Source organism: Osmerus eperlanus, chromosome 27, assembly GCF_963692335.1.
Source record: "Osmerus eperlanus chromosome 27, fOsmEpe2.1, whole genome shotgun sequence".
Taxonomy (NCBI): Eukaryota; Metazoa; Chordata; class Actinopteri; order Osmeriformes; family Osmeridae; genus Osmerus; species Osmerus eperlanus.
The window spans coordinates 857,924-873,011 of NC_085044.1; the positions used below are offsets into that span (position 1 = coordinate 857,924).

The 15,088-nt window shown below is 50.1% G+C and overlaps 2 protein-coding genes across 2 annotated transcripts in view; both read right to left on the reverse strand.

Annotated features, from left to right (window-relative positions):
- The window catches only part of ddx10 (DEAD (Asp-Glu-Ala-Asp) box polypeptide 10), a 13,159-nt gene extending 6,318 nt beyond the window's left edge, over positions 1-6,841 (reverse strand). The window contains exons 1-10 of the mRNA XM_062452998.1: positions 6,489-6,841; positions 6,272-6,332; positions 6,005-6,135; positions 5,500-5,658; positions 5,148-5,268; positions 4,681-4,870; positions 3,288-3,414; positions 2,988-3,150; positions 2,816-2,900; positions 386-515 (exon numbers count right to left, since the gene is read on the reverse strand). Coding sequence (XP_062308982.1) covers positions 386-515; positions 2,816-2,900; positions 2,988-3,150; positions 3,288-3,414; positions 4,681-4,870; positions 5,148-5,268; positions 5,500-5,658; positions 6,005-6,135; positions 6,272-6,332; positions 6,489-6,701 — 1,380 coding nt within the window. The 5' untranslated portion in view covers positions 6,702-6,841. The remainder of the gene's footprint in view (positions 1-385; positions 516-2,815; positions 2,901-2,987; positions 3,151-3,287; positions 3,415-4,680; positions 4,871-5,147; positions 5,269-5,499; positions 5,659-6,004; positions 6,136-6,271; positions 6,333-6,488) is intronic.
- A 96-nt stretch (positions 6,842-6,937) lies between these two features.
- Positions 6,938-15,073, reverse strand: zw10 (zw10 kinetochore protein). Its single transcript, XM_062453675.1, has 16 exons — positions 14,729-15,073; positions 13,845-13,979; positions 13,357-13,458; positions 13,202-13,279; positions 12,947-13,106; positions 12,392-12,565; positions 12,072-12,266; positions 11,733-11,869; positions 11,211-11,393; positions 10,823-11,058; positions 9,431-9,502; positions 9,033-9,202; positions 8,726-8,856; positions 8,045-8,176; positions 7,725-7,927; positions 6,938-7,421 (listed from the first exon to the last, which is right to left on the reverse strand). Exons 1-16 carry the CDS (start codon positions 14,831-14,833, stop codon positions 7,301-7,303), a joined length of 2,334 nt encoding a protein of 777 aa, XP_062309659.1. The 5' UTR covers positions 14,834-15,073; the 3' UTR covers positions 6,938-7,300.
- Between the last annotated feature and the right edge of the window lie 15 nt (positions 15,074-15,088).

The following is a 15,088-nucleotide window of genomic DNA, read 5'->3' on the forward strand; positions in this document are numbered from 1 at the left end:
AAATGGCTCACATGTATTCTGTAGTCACATTGTGTGTTTACGCCTTGGTAAACAGTCAGGTGCAACATACAATTTGTCAGTGTGTAAACAAACCCAATTACAGGTCCAGTCAGGTAAACGAGTTGATCTGGCGTAGCGAAGTCACCCAGGTGTGTGTCAGAAGGTGATGTGAGGATGTTTCTCTGGGTGTTGTCATGGTGATGCGTGATGGAGCCGTCGGACAGTGATGCCACCCACACTGCACTTCCTGTGGCAGTGGCATTATGGGTAGCGCAGTCTTACTAGTCCCCAACCCTCTACCTGTCAGGTTGAACTAACGATTTGACACTGCAGCTACTGAGGTGACCACGGGGCATTAATAGCGACTGAGGCATTATGGGTAGTGTAGTCCTGTGTGGTGCAGAGGTACTGACTGTATTTTGTTGATGGGAACCTTCTTCTCCTGCAGCTGGGCCAGCATGGCCTTCTCCTCCGAGGGCAACAACATCAGCAGAGCCTCTCCTCCCTCCTTGTACCTGCCAGGAGACACGGGGGCAGGTTGGAAGGAGGCGACCAATCAGGGAGAAGAGGGGAGGAGGGGAGGAGAGGGGAGGAGGGGTGGGAGGGAGGAGAGGACAAGCACAGTACAAGATGGAGGGAGACAGGCAGATGGAGGGAAATCAGGAGAACTACTAAAAATAAAGAAACTGATGTAAAAGATGACAAGAGGATGCAGAGAGAGGGAGGAGGAGGAGGGGAGGTAACTAAATCAGCCTGTAGCTAGTTCTGTAACCAAGACAGATGGAGACCAGATACAGATGAGAGGACTGGATAGAGAGACACAGACAAGTGAGGCAGGCAGGAGAGCGAGAGAGAGGAGGGCAGGTAGAGAGATACAACAGAGAGAGGCAGAGACAGATTGATCGCCTGATGTGGAGATGGACAGGAAGAGTCACAATGGAAGAGAAGGAGAAAGAGAGGATCATCGCTCCATTCCTCTTCCTCACACCCAGGAGGAGAGGAGGGGAGAGGAGAGGAGGAGAGAGGAGGAGAGGAGGGGAGAGGAGGAGAGAGGAGGAGAGAGGAGGAGAGGAGGAGAAGGGCAGAGTGAGGCCCACAGGAGACAGGAATGTGTAGGAGCTGTCTGACACCAGCAGCTGCTGCACTTTCAGCAACCAACACCTGACACACACACTCTCTCTCTCTCTCTCTCTCTCTCTCTCTCCCGTCCTCTCTCTCTCTCTCCTCTTCTCTCCAACAGGATTGCACAGCAGACTCTCTCTCTTTCCAAAGCATATTATCTGCCATTTGTATTAGTGTGAAGCCTGGCCAATATGCTGCTCTCTGAGGGAGCTGGCATCCATGAGCTAGAGCTCTAGATGAGAGGGAGGGGGGAGGGGGGGGGGGGGACTGGGAGTGAATCTAAAGCCAAGTACTCATTCTGGCTGGTGTTACAAAATGTATCTTTGTGTGAGGCAGAGAGAGAAAGAGAGAGAGAGAGAGAGAGAGAGAGAGAGAGAGGGACGGAGAAAGAAAGAGAGGACGGGAGAGAGAGAGAGAGAGGACGGAGAGAGAGAGGGAGGTCGAGAGGGAGGACGAGTGAATGGGAGGGAGAGGGAAAGTGTGCTGTACAATCTTATTAGAGGTGAAGAGGAGGGGAGGGAGGAGAGAGAGAGAGAGGGGGGAGTGAGAGAGAGTGTGGTGCAATCCTGTTAGAGAGGCGTGACACATGATGTCAGGGAACTTAAGAGATGGGGAGGAGGGGGGGAGTCAGGGAGAGGAGGGGGGGAGTCAGGGAGAGGAGGGGGGAGTCAGGGTGAGCTGGTCTGCTGGAGTGGTTTCTCACACTAACACACTGAACACTGACAGCTCGACACAGCTACTGGCAGAACACTGCAATTTGTTGGTACATTTGACTGAGGCACAGTTCAACTCTCTTCTGTTACCCACACTCTTCTCTCTCTAACCAGCTCTCTCTCCTCCCCCTCTCTCCCTCCCCCTCTCTCCCTCCCTCCACACAAGCACACAAACCCTCTCTCACACCCACTCTCAAACAGTACGACACACTCTCTCTCTCTCTCTCCTCTGAGCTGCTTCACTCCCAAGGGATACTCCGTATCACAATGCCTGATTATAAGAACACACACACACACGTACGTCAGCACTGCAGCTGAGCAAACAGTCAATCGTGGAGGAGATACCGCCCCCCTCTAGTGCTCCTGGAGCCAGCAAACAGCCCAGGGTGTCCCCCCTCCTCTCCTCCTCACGTACAACACTAACCCTCGAGCTTGTCTACATCATCCCCAGCCTCCGCTTTAGAGTTTTCTGGATGTGATGGTATTTAACTGTGTGTTCCCTTTTCCTTAAGGGGGCTCCAGGACAGCGCTGCACTGCCCTCTAGTGGACAACCATGCAACAGCAGCATGACAGACACAACAACAATCTCAGAGAGGAGAGGGGGGGAGAGAGAGAGAGGGGGGGAGAGAGAGAGAGAGAGAGAGAGAGAGAGAGAGAGAGAGAGAGAGAGAGGGTGGGGGATAGAGAGAGGGAGGGAGAGAGGGTGGGGGACAGAGAGAGGGGGAGGGAGAGAGGGTGGGGGACAGAGAGAGGGGGAGGGAGAGAGGGTGGGGGAGAGGGAGAGAGGAGGGGGAGGGGGAGAGAGGGTGGGGGAGAGAGGATGGAGGAGAGAGAGAGGGGGAGGGGGAGAGAGGGTGGGGGAGAGGGAGAGAGGAGGGGGAGGGGGAGAGAGGGTGGGGGAGAGAGGATGGAGGAGAGAGAGAGGGGGAGGTGGAGAGAGGGAGGGAAAGAGGGGGAGAGAGAGAGAGGGAGAGCTCACCTGGCCGTCCGGCCCACTCTGTGGATGTAGGTGTTGGCGTCTTCGGGACAGTCGTACTGAAGGACCCAGTTCACCGCAGGGAAGTCTGTCAACAAACAGCCATACAGTCAGAGCTGGTATCTCATCCTCACAGGCTCTTAACAAGCAGCAGGTCAGCAGGCCAGGGTCCTACCCAGGCCCCTGGCGGCGATGTCTGTGGCGAACAGGACGGCGTTCTTCTTCCTGATGAAGTCATTGTAGACCTCCACCCTCTTCATCTGCTGCTGTTTCCCGTGCAGGGCCAGGATGGGCAGGCCCGGACGCAGCCGACAGAACACCCGGAACAGGTACTGGACCTGGGGGAGAGGGGAGCGAGAGAGAGAGGTTCAACCTCAATGGGCTCTAGCTTTCGTCCCTGCTGGTTTGGTACATGGTGTGGAACATCATGACGTCGTCAGGAAGGGGGCTGTCTGGGAGGAGAAAACCAGCGCACCTCTTTACAGCAGGAGAAGAAGATGATGATCTTCTTGTGCAGGTGGCTCCTGATGAAGGAGAACAGCACGTTGACCTTCTGGTGCAGCTGACACACCACATAGTTCTGCTCCAGGGTGGCCGGGGTGCTGGGGGGCACAGGACACGGGTCACACACACACTCAGAAGACTGAAACATGCCAGGTACTACAGTTGTTATGGAACACCCTTAGTAGGAAACAGCCTACACAATGTTACAATCCATCTGTCCATTCAAAAAACTGATTTTGTTCAGATGAAAAGAACTCAACGGTGTAGTACTTGTGTGTGTGATTCAGCAAAAACATTAACGAAGTCGATTAGTAAAGCAAAAACTAAAAAAAGTTCAGAAATGCTGATATTATATTATCTAAGTGTATTTTGGGCAATTTGAGCCAGAGTGTCTTGCAGCTCTTTCTCTCGGCCCTGCATCAGCCATGTCAACAGCTCTCTAACACCAAACACAGCTTCAAGAAACAGGAGTAGCTGACTCATTGAGAAAAAGATCAAAATATTAAACTTAAACAAAACACACTCATCTCTGTCTCCCCTCTCTACCTGTCTCCCTTCTTAGCCCTCCCTCTCTCCTCCCTCCCTCTCTCCTCTCCCCTCCCTCTCCTCCTCTCTCTCTCCTCCCTCTTCTTCAGTGCCACAGTGTATCTATGCTCACGTTGTTGAAGACAAACGAGCAGAGTTGGGAATCAAGGATGAAGCTATGAAAGCAGCATCAACACAAAAACACCCATATCAGCAGATGCATTTAAAAGGGATGATTCATCTAAATACATTTGCTTTATCAACCTTTATTAGGTCGTTTGTGCACGCACGTCTTACTGTGCTACCTCAGAATTTTGCTATGTTCATCTGTTCAAAAATGACAGATGATTAATAATGTGTGTTCCAGGTGAATAGCTGTCGACGAGGAACACCCAGCTCCTCAGCTTGGTCAGCTGTCCTCCAGAGTAGAAGCTGATCGTCAGTAAACAGGACAAACCCACATGACTAATGAGCGTGGCAGGCTGGGACCTTACCTCTCTGGTGCACGGTCTCCAAAACGTTCATTTAAGGATGTGATTAAGTGAAGTCAGCACATTGAATCAGCATCAAATAAAGGTGGAATTACCCACAGCTAAAGAAAGTTAGCCAGTGGCAATCTCCCATCTGGGAATATCCCAGCATGCACTGCATGGCTGAATAACATCTGGATATATCCCAGCATGCACTGCTTTGCGTAATCTTCCTTCGTGAAGCATTCATTTACACTGACGTTTTTATCCAAAGCTACGGACAGAGGTGCGATCCATTGATCGGAACACGAACGCTCTAACCACTAAGCTGTCATCATGATCCACACGCTCCTCCCCGGGTTTCCTCACCTGAACTTGGCCTTCTCGTGGACCCAGACGTACTGGGGGTCCCGGAGGCTGAGCCGAGCCAGCTCTCTGACGGACGTGGTCTGGGTGGCGGAGAACAGCAGAGTCTGTCGGGTCGCGGGGAGGTTCTCCACGATGGCGTTCATGGTGTCAGCAAAGCCCATGTCCAGGATACGATCTGCCTCGTCGAGGACTGGAAGAGGGAAGGAAGGAAGTGTGTTAGGTGTATGTGTGGAACCAAGTTCATTCTAACTATAAAGGCAGACCTAGCACCTTTGGCCCTGCCAGGGGAGAGCACCAGGTACCTAGCATGCGGAGGTCAGAGGAGGAGAGGGTACCTAGCATGTGGAGGTCAGAGGAGGGGAGGGTACCTAGCATGTGGAGGTCAGAGGAGGGGAGGGTACCTAGCATGTGGAGGTCAGAGGAGGGGAGGGTACCTAGCATGTGGAGGTCAGAGGAGGGGAGGGTACCTAGCATGTGGAGGTCAGAGGTCAGGAAAGCGGCCGTCTCGTCCATGTGCTGCAGCAGACGGCCGGGAGTACAGATGATGATGTTGGTGCGATGGATCCTCTCCGACTCCTGCTTCAGGTCCTGAAACCACCGCAGACATGATACCCTCAGACGAATCACCTGTGTGTGTGTGTGTGGTTCTTCTTATGTGGAAATTTGTTTACTCGTGTTACAGTGAAAAGAAATCCAGCGGGTTACACCTGGGACGTTCAGGTGACTGACCTCCTGTCCTTCACAGCTCACACAAAAATATCTTCATTTACGGCCACGGCACATTTTCTACAGAGTGTGTTGCGGCGCTCGTAAAAGTACCTTTCCACCGATGACGAGCCCGGCGGAGAACTCGTGGTTCTTCCCCACCTTGCGGAGCACCTCAAACGTCTGGTAGGCCAGCTCTCTGGTGGGGGAGATGATCAGGGCCCCCAGCCCGTCCACGGCCGTCCACTGGTGACGGTACAAACACTCCAGCACCTGAACAGTCAACGTCAGCACACTTAGCGAGCGCTCGGATGTTTTTAAACATATTAATGATGTGGAATTCACTGCACTATGAACTTTTACTTGAGATGTAGTTGTTGCACTATAGTTGAGATCTTTTTTTGTTCACTGTGCCTGGTAGATTTAGACTGCTCCTACACTAGGGACTCAGTATAACCAACTAAAATATGACCCAAGAGACTTATGAAACACTATGGCGCAAGACTGCCTCAAACAACCCTACACAAAGGTCCAAAATGGCTCTAATTCATCAGATGATTTTTAAGTAACTTCGCACAGCTTTAGGGGTCGTTTTAATGCTTAAACGTGTTTCACTCACTGGAATGATGAACGCCAATGTCTTCCCAGAACCCGTTTTTGCAGCACCCAGGACATCCTTTCCTTGCAGGGCAAAACCAATGGTCTGCCGCTGTATTTCTGTGGGTTGTCGGTACTGAGCTTCCATCAGACCTGGGGGATAAACAACTCTGAATGTTGATAACTGTCAGCCGAACAGTAACCTACTATAAGATTGCGATGACGGTGCACATCAAATGACACGGACCATCAGCTATTGGTGAGACATGATAGGATGATAGGACGTTACCTCTGAGTGTGTTCTTGGAGATGGGGAAGTCTGAAAACTTTATCGCATCTTTGGCATTTATCTAGATGACAAAAACAAAGATGTCACTAGTATTATTAACAGTTCAATGACGCTGGTGGGATATTGTGAAAACAGGAGCAGTCAAAAGCAGTTCTGTCCAGGTCTATGTTAAGTCAGCTAGCTATCAAGCTCTGCATAATAAACCATGACTGGTTACCTCGTTATATTTCTTCACTAGTCTCTGGATATTGTCTCTTTCCACCTGCCATTCCGGCTTCCTTTTCTGTTTCTTCTCCTGTTTGACTCGTGTTTTCGTCTTGTTGTATTTTTTCTTCCAGAGCTCGAAGTTTTTTACAGGATCACTGGTGTCGTTTTTCTTTGACGGGTTTTTCTTCTTAGAAGATGCAACGGGGCGTTTGCCTTTCTCCATAATTAAAATAAACTATTCTTTACGGATAAAAGCCACACAAATGATTGATGCTATCACGAATGTTTGATATTTCAGCTGAACAGCATGGATAGCCGAGTGACTTCGACATGCATCTGGTCGCTCAAATTTGACGTCATAGAATACCGGAAACAGACCTTTGCGCTGGGAGATGTAGTTTGATGTCCATATGAATGTAGTCCCTTTGGAAAATATTGATAATTTACGAAACGACTAAATACATATAAAAAAATATTTTAATGGTTCAAAGATTAAAATGTACTATGTATTTACGATACATTATTTTCGACCACATTTTTCATAGGGGACATGATATTTTTCTGAATGTAGAGGAATTACTGATTAATAAACAATCATTAGACAAACTTATGTCATTCATAACTACAGTTTATATGCAAAATAGTTACATCATATATAATAGCAAATGAATACAACTGAAATGTACTTCACAACTTAAGAAAAGTAAGCGTGAACAAAGCTTTCAATGAGCATGTTTTAATGTGCAGACAGGGAAAAGTTCGGCAGCATTCATGTAGCTCTTGTTTGTCCAAACAGAAGCGAAAGAGTCTTAGAGTACGAATCTATTTGATTTTGGCGAGAGCCAGCGCTCTCCTCTCCGTGTTCTGGAACAAAGCTCTGACCAAGCTCTTCATCTCCGAGCTGGAGAACTCCACCGCCAGCGGCCCCTTGCCCTCCGCCCACCTGGACGCCACATCAAACATCCACCAGGGAGAGAAGAGGAAAAAAATCATTAAAGATCCAACGACTGACAGAAGTAGTAGTAGAGAGAACGCATGGAGAGGCACCCTCCTGGGCCACATTCACACACATCAGTGTTTCCCCTACTATTATATTAGGGGGGCGCCCCGCACGGCCGGGAATCGAACCGGCAACCTTCTGATTAAAAGCTTGATTCCCTAACCACCAGTAATAAATCATGTGACATGATTTATTACTGGTGGGCTGGTTGTCAGACAGGCCGCAGGGTGAGAGCAGTGCTGGTACCTGTCCACGATGTCCTGCAGACTGGCTCTCAGAATCATCACCAGCTCCCTGAAGGTCATCCACTTCTTCACGTACACAGGAACCTGCTCCTGGTACTTCCTGTTCCTGTTGTCCTCAGCCAGCGGCGTGAACACCAGAGGCCCTTCTTCCATGATGGTCTGACAGAGTGTGTGCAGGTTCTCTCCGTCCTCAGTGGAGATGTCCTGACACACCAGACCAAACACAAGAATAACAAATCCTCCTTTTCGTAGACCTTGGGATTTTGCGTTGGCCGAAACGAATGCAAAAGACTTTTGCAAGAAAACGAAAATGAACTTTACCTCCAACATCATGATCTTGGCCATGACCTCAGATATGGCCGTGTTTAGGAGTGTTCCCATAGCTTTGCAGTAGATGTCTACGGGCAGAACGTCCTTCCAGACGGTCCCCAACCTCTTCAGCTGGTGAATCACCTGCAGGCAGGAGACAGAGACGAATACATGTGTTATATGTAGGGGAAAAAATATGTGCGTCTTTGCAGTCTTGTCGGTGGCTGTTATCCATCCAGGATTCATTTGGACCTGGAGCTGTAAACATGTGACCAGACCCCCTGCTGGGAGCTGTGAACATGTGACCAGACCCCCTGCTGGGAGCTGTGAACATGTGACCAGACCCCCTGCTGGGAGCTGTGAACATGTGACCAGACCCCCTGCTGGGAGCTGTGAACATGTGACCAGACCCCCTGCTGGGAGCTGTGAACATGTGACCAGACCCCCTGCTGGGAGCTGTGAACATGTGAACAGACCCCCTGCTGGGAGCTGTGAACATGTGAACAGACCCCCTGCTGGGAGCTGTGAACATGTGAACAGACCCCCTGCTGGGAGCTGTGAACATGTGAACAGACCCCCTGCTGGGAGCTGTGAACATGTGAACAGACCCCCTGCTGGGAGCTGTGAACATGTGAACAGACCCCCTGCTGGGAGCTGTGAACATGTGAACAGACCCCCTGCTGGGACACTTACCTGCCGGACAGCCTTGTTGGCTGCTGTGTAGTTGTCAGTGTCATCCAGGTTGGCCAGGTTACGGGCGGTGGACAGGCGCTCCAGCATCTCTGCTCGCTGGACGTTCATCTGGGCCAGGAAGCACTGGGCACCTGGGTAGACATGGAGACACTGATCCTCAGTGGTACATTCTGTATGCATCTCTGCATTGGAACACGGCTGGAGAGTTAGCGAGGAGAAACACATTTTTAGGAGTATCGAACTCTCTCCTTTTCACTCTCCTCTCCCTCTCCACCTATCCACCGCCCCTGCCCCTCCCCTCCCTTACCCAGTTTCCTGAAGCCAGGCACCAGGTCTACGAAGGTGGCGGCTCCTTCGCTGAGCGGTTCGGGCAGGTGAGGTCTGAACTGGTGCCCCAGGGTGAGCAGGTGGTGGGCGATGTACATGCAGTTGTTATGCTGGATGGCTGCCAGGTGGGGGAACTTCAGCAAGTTCTCCCTGGGGGAGGAGGAGAATGAAAAATGAGTTCCTGAGATGGCCTCAAGGAAACTTGGGTTTTCATTAAAAAGGGCAAATAAGATGTTATAAGATGTACATAAATGATCAAGACAGGGATTTAGTCAAAGTATTCCCTTATTCTAATGGCTTCGTCCTGACTTGAACTGTGCTGAAAAAAAGTTTATTAACGATGTAAAATACTTTATAGCCTTGAAGCAAACGACTCACTTATGATATGTAGGTACAACGTCGTAGAACAGCTGGAATATATTCCTCACGGTGAAGAACAGTTGTGTAGCACTGGAAAAGAGATGGGGGAGGAGAGTGGATGTTAACTTTTGGGTCCACATATCTAGGACATTATATCTATCTACACGCATTCTATCCACTCTGTAAGCATTCTATCCACTCTACACGCATTCTATCCACTCTACACGCATTCTATCCACTCTACACGCATTCTATCCACCCTACACGCATTCTATCCACCCTACACGCATTCTATCCACCCTACACGCATTCTATCCACCCTACACGCATTCTATCCACTCTACACGCATTCTATCCACTCTGTAAGCATTCTATCCACTCTGTAAGCATTCTATCCACTCTACACGCATTCTATCCACTCTACACGCATTCTATCCACTCTACACGCATTCTATCCACTCTACACGCATTCTATCCACCCTACACGCATTCTATCCACTCTACACGCATTCTATCCACCCTACACGCATTATATCCACTCTACACGCATTCTATCCACTCTACACGCATTATATCCACTCTACACGCATTCTATCCACTCTACACGCATTCTATCCACTCTACACGCATTCTATCCACTCTACACGCATTCTATGCACCCTACACGCATTCTATCCACTCTGTAAGCATTCTATCCACTCTACACGCATTCTATCCACTCTGTAAGCATTCTATCCACTCTACACGCATTCTATCCACTCTACACGCATTCTATCCACTCTACACGCATTCTATCCACTCTACACGCATTCTATCCACTCTACACGCATTCTATCCACCCTACACGCATTCTATCCACTCTACACGCATTCTATCCACTCTACACGCATTCTATCCACTCTACACGCATTCTATCCACTCTACACGCATTCTATGCACCCTACACGCATTCTATCCACTCTGTAAGCATTTTATCCACTCTACACGCATTCTATCCACTCTGTAAGCATTCTATCCACTCTACACGCATTCTATCCACTCTACACGCATTCTATCCACTCTACACGCATTCTATCCACCCTACACGCATTCTATCCACTCTACACGCATTCTATCCACTCTACACGCATTCTATCCACTCTACACGCATTCTATCCACCCTACACGCATTCTATCCACTCTGCACGCATTCTATCCACTCTGCACGCATTCTATCCACTCTACACGCATTCTATCCACCCTACACGCATTCTATCCACTCTACACGCATTCTATCCACTCTACACGCATTCTATCCACTCTACACGCATTCTATCCACTCTACACGCATTCTATCCACTCTACACGCATTCTATCCACTCTGTAAGCATTCTAAGTGTGCTTCTCTGGCGGTGTGTGGAGGAGACCCACCAGCGGCTGGAGCTGTCCACAGCCTCTGACAGCGTGCGCAGGGCCAGCTCCATCAGCTGCTGCACCCACTCGCTGATCCGACACTCGGGCAGACGGAGGCTCCCCGACCCCAGCTGCTGCACGTTCTCCAGCTGGGCGGGCTCGCGCTGGGGGCCCCTCCTGGAGCCCTCCTGGGGCTCCCGGCCCCCCGCCTGCTCCGGCAGCTTGGGGATGGACAGCCTGGTGTCTGGGCTGATCTAGGTGGAGAGGACAAACACACTTCTGGTGAGACTTGGTGTGATAACAAGCTCTGTTTTCCTGGGGTGGACGGTCATTGGGAGATGTTATCAGTGTGAAAGTTCTAACAATAAAAGGTAGCCTAACTTCAAACAGCCCGACCCTCCCGTACTTTGACGGTGTTGTGCATCTCTGAGGTCATCAGTGTGCGCGCCGCCACAATGACGTCTTTGCACTTCTTCCTGGCAAAGTGGGAGTTGACATCGCGGGCGTAGCGCAGCAGCTCTGTGGAGTCAGCGCTCAGGAACTGCATGTCTCTCAGGCTCCTCTCAAACTCCTCAGTCTCCTGGATCACCTGGACACACACAGCACAGCTGCTCCCAACCCAGGTCCCTGATGTGTGGTACTCATGCAGCAGACCCAGGTCCCTGATGTGTGGTACTCATGCAGCAGACCCAGGTCCCTGATGTGTGGTACTCATGCAGCAGACCCAGGTCCCTGATGTGTGGTACTCATGCAGCAGACCCAGGTCCCTGATGTGTGGTACTCATGCAGCAGACCCAGGTCCCTGATGTGTGGTACTCATGCAGCAGACCCAGGTCCCTGATGTGTGGTACTCATGCAGCAGACCCAGGTCCCTGATGTGTGGTACTCATGCAGCAGATATTTGCAGATCACTTTGTTGATCCCCTACCTCGCTGTATTTCTCCAGCTGTGTGCTGTTGGCAGGTATGGAGAACAACAGGCACTCGTGTATAATGCAGTGAGATATCTCCGCCCAGATCAGGTCCCCCAGCAGGGCAGACACCTTCTTCTCTCCCACAGAAACATCTGGGAGCAGAGCAGGGAGACCAAGCTGTCAACACAGACTGTCCACAGCACAGCTTCACCTCAGGACGTGAGCTTGATACAAGCTGCACATCTACGTCAAGCCATGAGATTCCCAGGCTGACGCATTTCACAGTGTGAGAGGTAGGTGTGTACCTAGCAAGTGTGTGTGTGAGAGGTGTGTGTGTGAGAGGCAGGTGTTTACCCAGCAGGTGTGTGTGCAGGGTCCTGAGCACCAGCAGGGTCTTGCTGTAGACCTGGGAGGGGCTGGGGTGCGGCGCGGAGCTCTCCTGACTCTGCAGCACCACGCAGGTGTTCCTCCCCGGCTGCTCCTGCACCGCCACACCCAGGCACGGGTACGAAATCAGAGGCTTCAGCAGGTACTTCAACAGCACCTGGCCTGGGGGAGGGAGAGAGGGAAGGAGAGGAGAGAGAGAGAGGGGATCAATAAAGTACCTACTCCTGCTACTATAAAAGTTTCTGCTAAATGTATAAAATGTGAAGTGAAGGTGTGAGAGGTCTTACTGAAGAGCTTGACTTTGTGCTGCAGCTGTCCCTGGATGTCCAGAGCCTGCAGCACGCAGCACACCAGGGGGGAGGGGCCAGACACCAGGGGGGAGGGGCCTGGCTCTGAGTCGTCACGCCCCCCAGGGCTCAGCTGCAGCTCCGTCTTCAGGAACGACGTCACATCCGTCAGCTCTGAGGACGAGGGGACACAACACCTAGTCACTTCAGATCTTATTTTCTATTTCAACCCAACGCAGGGAAATAGTGTAGGACATTGGCTATTTAGTTATTTATATATAATTCAAAAAGCCCCAAACAGCTTGAACAAATAGAAAATAAGAATATTTTCTTTCAGAAGACACTTTTATCCAAAGAGATGTACACGGAGGGATGTGAACCCACAACCTCTTGATTTGCAGTCCGACTCTCTAACCACTGAGCTGTACCCACTGGTTTCATTGTGGTTGGGGATGGGAATAGCTCAGTGGTTAGAGCTCTTAACCACAGATCCATCGAGGGGTCGCAGGTTCGAATCCCCCTATACGTGGTTTAGGATCAAATCCCTGACGATACCTTTGGAGGGGGGCAGCTTCCAGACCACCAGGCTCTTCCACTCCTCCCCCAGGTGGTAGATGAGGGTCTCTCTCTGGACGGTGAGCTCAGCGCTCAGGGAGCGTAGCAGGGGCAGCTGGGAACACTTCCAGGCCTTCAGCGCCTCGGCACTGGCCCGCTCCTGGAAGGCAGCATGGACAGGGGAGGGGGGGGGTTTGAACCTGCGAGCTCTTGAGCCAGCGCTCAAACGCTCTGCCACTGAGCTGAACATCTCACCTTTTCTAACTGTTGGGCTGCGAGGATGTACTTCTTCTCCTGCAGAGCCTTGTGAAACTCCTCCATCGCGTTGTGAAACTGACAAAGAAAAAACGAGTTACTGTTCTGTGCAAATTTCACCGTGTCAGGTGGGTCTGGGAGAGGGACAGGTTTACCTCTTCAAGGTGTCTGAGCATGGCGATTACTGATGTGTTTCTCTCCAGCTGCTGTTTCAACTTTGCATACTCTGTCACAGCCTCGTGGAGGTTCTCCTGTACCTGCACACACACACACACACACGTGAAATGGAGATCTGGAACTTGCTCAACAACATGCTTCTCAGTTCTCTATATAAGCATACAGAACTGATAGCCTGTCCTTAACCCTTGTGTCATCTTCGGGTCATTCTGACCCATCAGTCATTGTGACCCACCGTCGTATTGCGACAACTTTACCGCATACAAAAACAAAGTGAAGCATTTTCTTTTAACCGTTGGGCTGTCTCAGACCCCCCACATTGCGAAGGTTAAAAGAAAATTATTTTTATTTGTTTTTGTATTGGGTAAAATTGGGTAAACACAACGATGGTTCGTTATGAACCTTTGGGTCATGTGACCCGAAGGCAGCACGAGGGTTAAGATCTGTTTCTAGCCTAAGGACTTACCTCGGTCTCAATGCAGTTCTGGAGCGTGCTAATCTCCCTGGAGACCTCCTCCACTTGTCCCACTAGAGCTTCGGCCCCTTGCATGCTGGGAAGGAACTCGTTGTATCTCTTGTTGATCATGTCGCATACCTCTTCCTGGGTACAGACGAACACAGAGCACATCAGGGAGCTAATCCTCACCAGGCTATGCAATCCAACGTTAGCGTGTCACACACTGGTTCAAAAGGTATTGTCAATCACCAGGCATAGCTTTAATATGGTTAGCGGTAAGACAGTAGGTCATATGTCCATATGGGTAGCTCACTGTAGTAAAGCAAACATCTTGATATTCAAGCTTCATTAGTTAGCTAGGTGTCTAGCTCAGCAACGTCAAGGGAATCTCTGCTGTATAAATAAACAGAATTCATGCATAAACTAAGTTTGACACGTCAATTGAAGTGTTGCATGTTACCGTCGTTGGCTTGCAAATGATTTCTTTTGCTAACGTTACATAATCAGAGCTGGGTTGACAGAAGTTGTGCTATTTGTCAAATCGAACCGGCTAGCTAGCTAGCTAGCTCAGGGTCGTGTTTAGTAATCAAGACAACGCTCTTCTAGATTCGTGGCAAGTTCATACGTGATGCTTAAGTAACAGAGTTGGTTGTCGACACTCTACTATAGTCTGATCGCTAGCAAACAAAACCATAAGGTCAGAGATTGGCTGCTTGTTTTAGATATCAAGACATATCTTAACTACATGGCTAGAACAGTTGTACGTGGCTTTAGCTAACTAGTGCTTGAAAACTCCTGGCCAAATCCTAGCCTGTGAGTTAGGAGCTAACGTTAGCCTAGCTCGGTCCACCGAGGGTTGACAGCTTAGCTAGCACAAGCTACCCAAGGCTTACCTTTGTTTCCTCCACTTTCCGTGACAGCTTGCTTATTTTGTTGGTGAGGTCTTCTTTTTCTAGTTTTCCAGAGCTTGCTAGCACTTCTGTAACAAAAGACGCCATTCTTGCTACAGCAGCTAGCTGGATAGCAAGTTAACTTCAGACTATGTAGACCAGATGTTGTCGCAGTCAGGCGGAACTTTTGCAGCCCGCTCTCTCGTAATCCTCACTGTAGTTTTGGTTTAGTCATCCCGGACGACCCCGCGGTGAGCCGGTACGCCGTTTTAACCGTGCTCAGGTAAAATAAGAGGTTCAGGAAGTATTGTTTTCAATTGCTACATGTATGGTAGAACCCTGTGATTTTCATACCATCCTTTA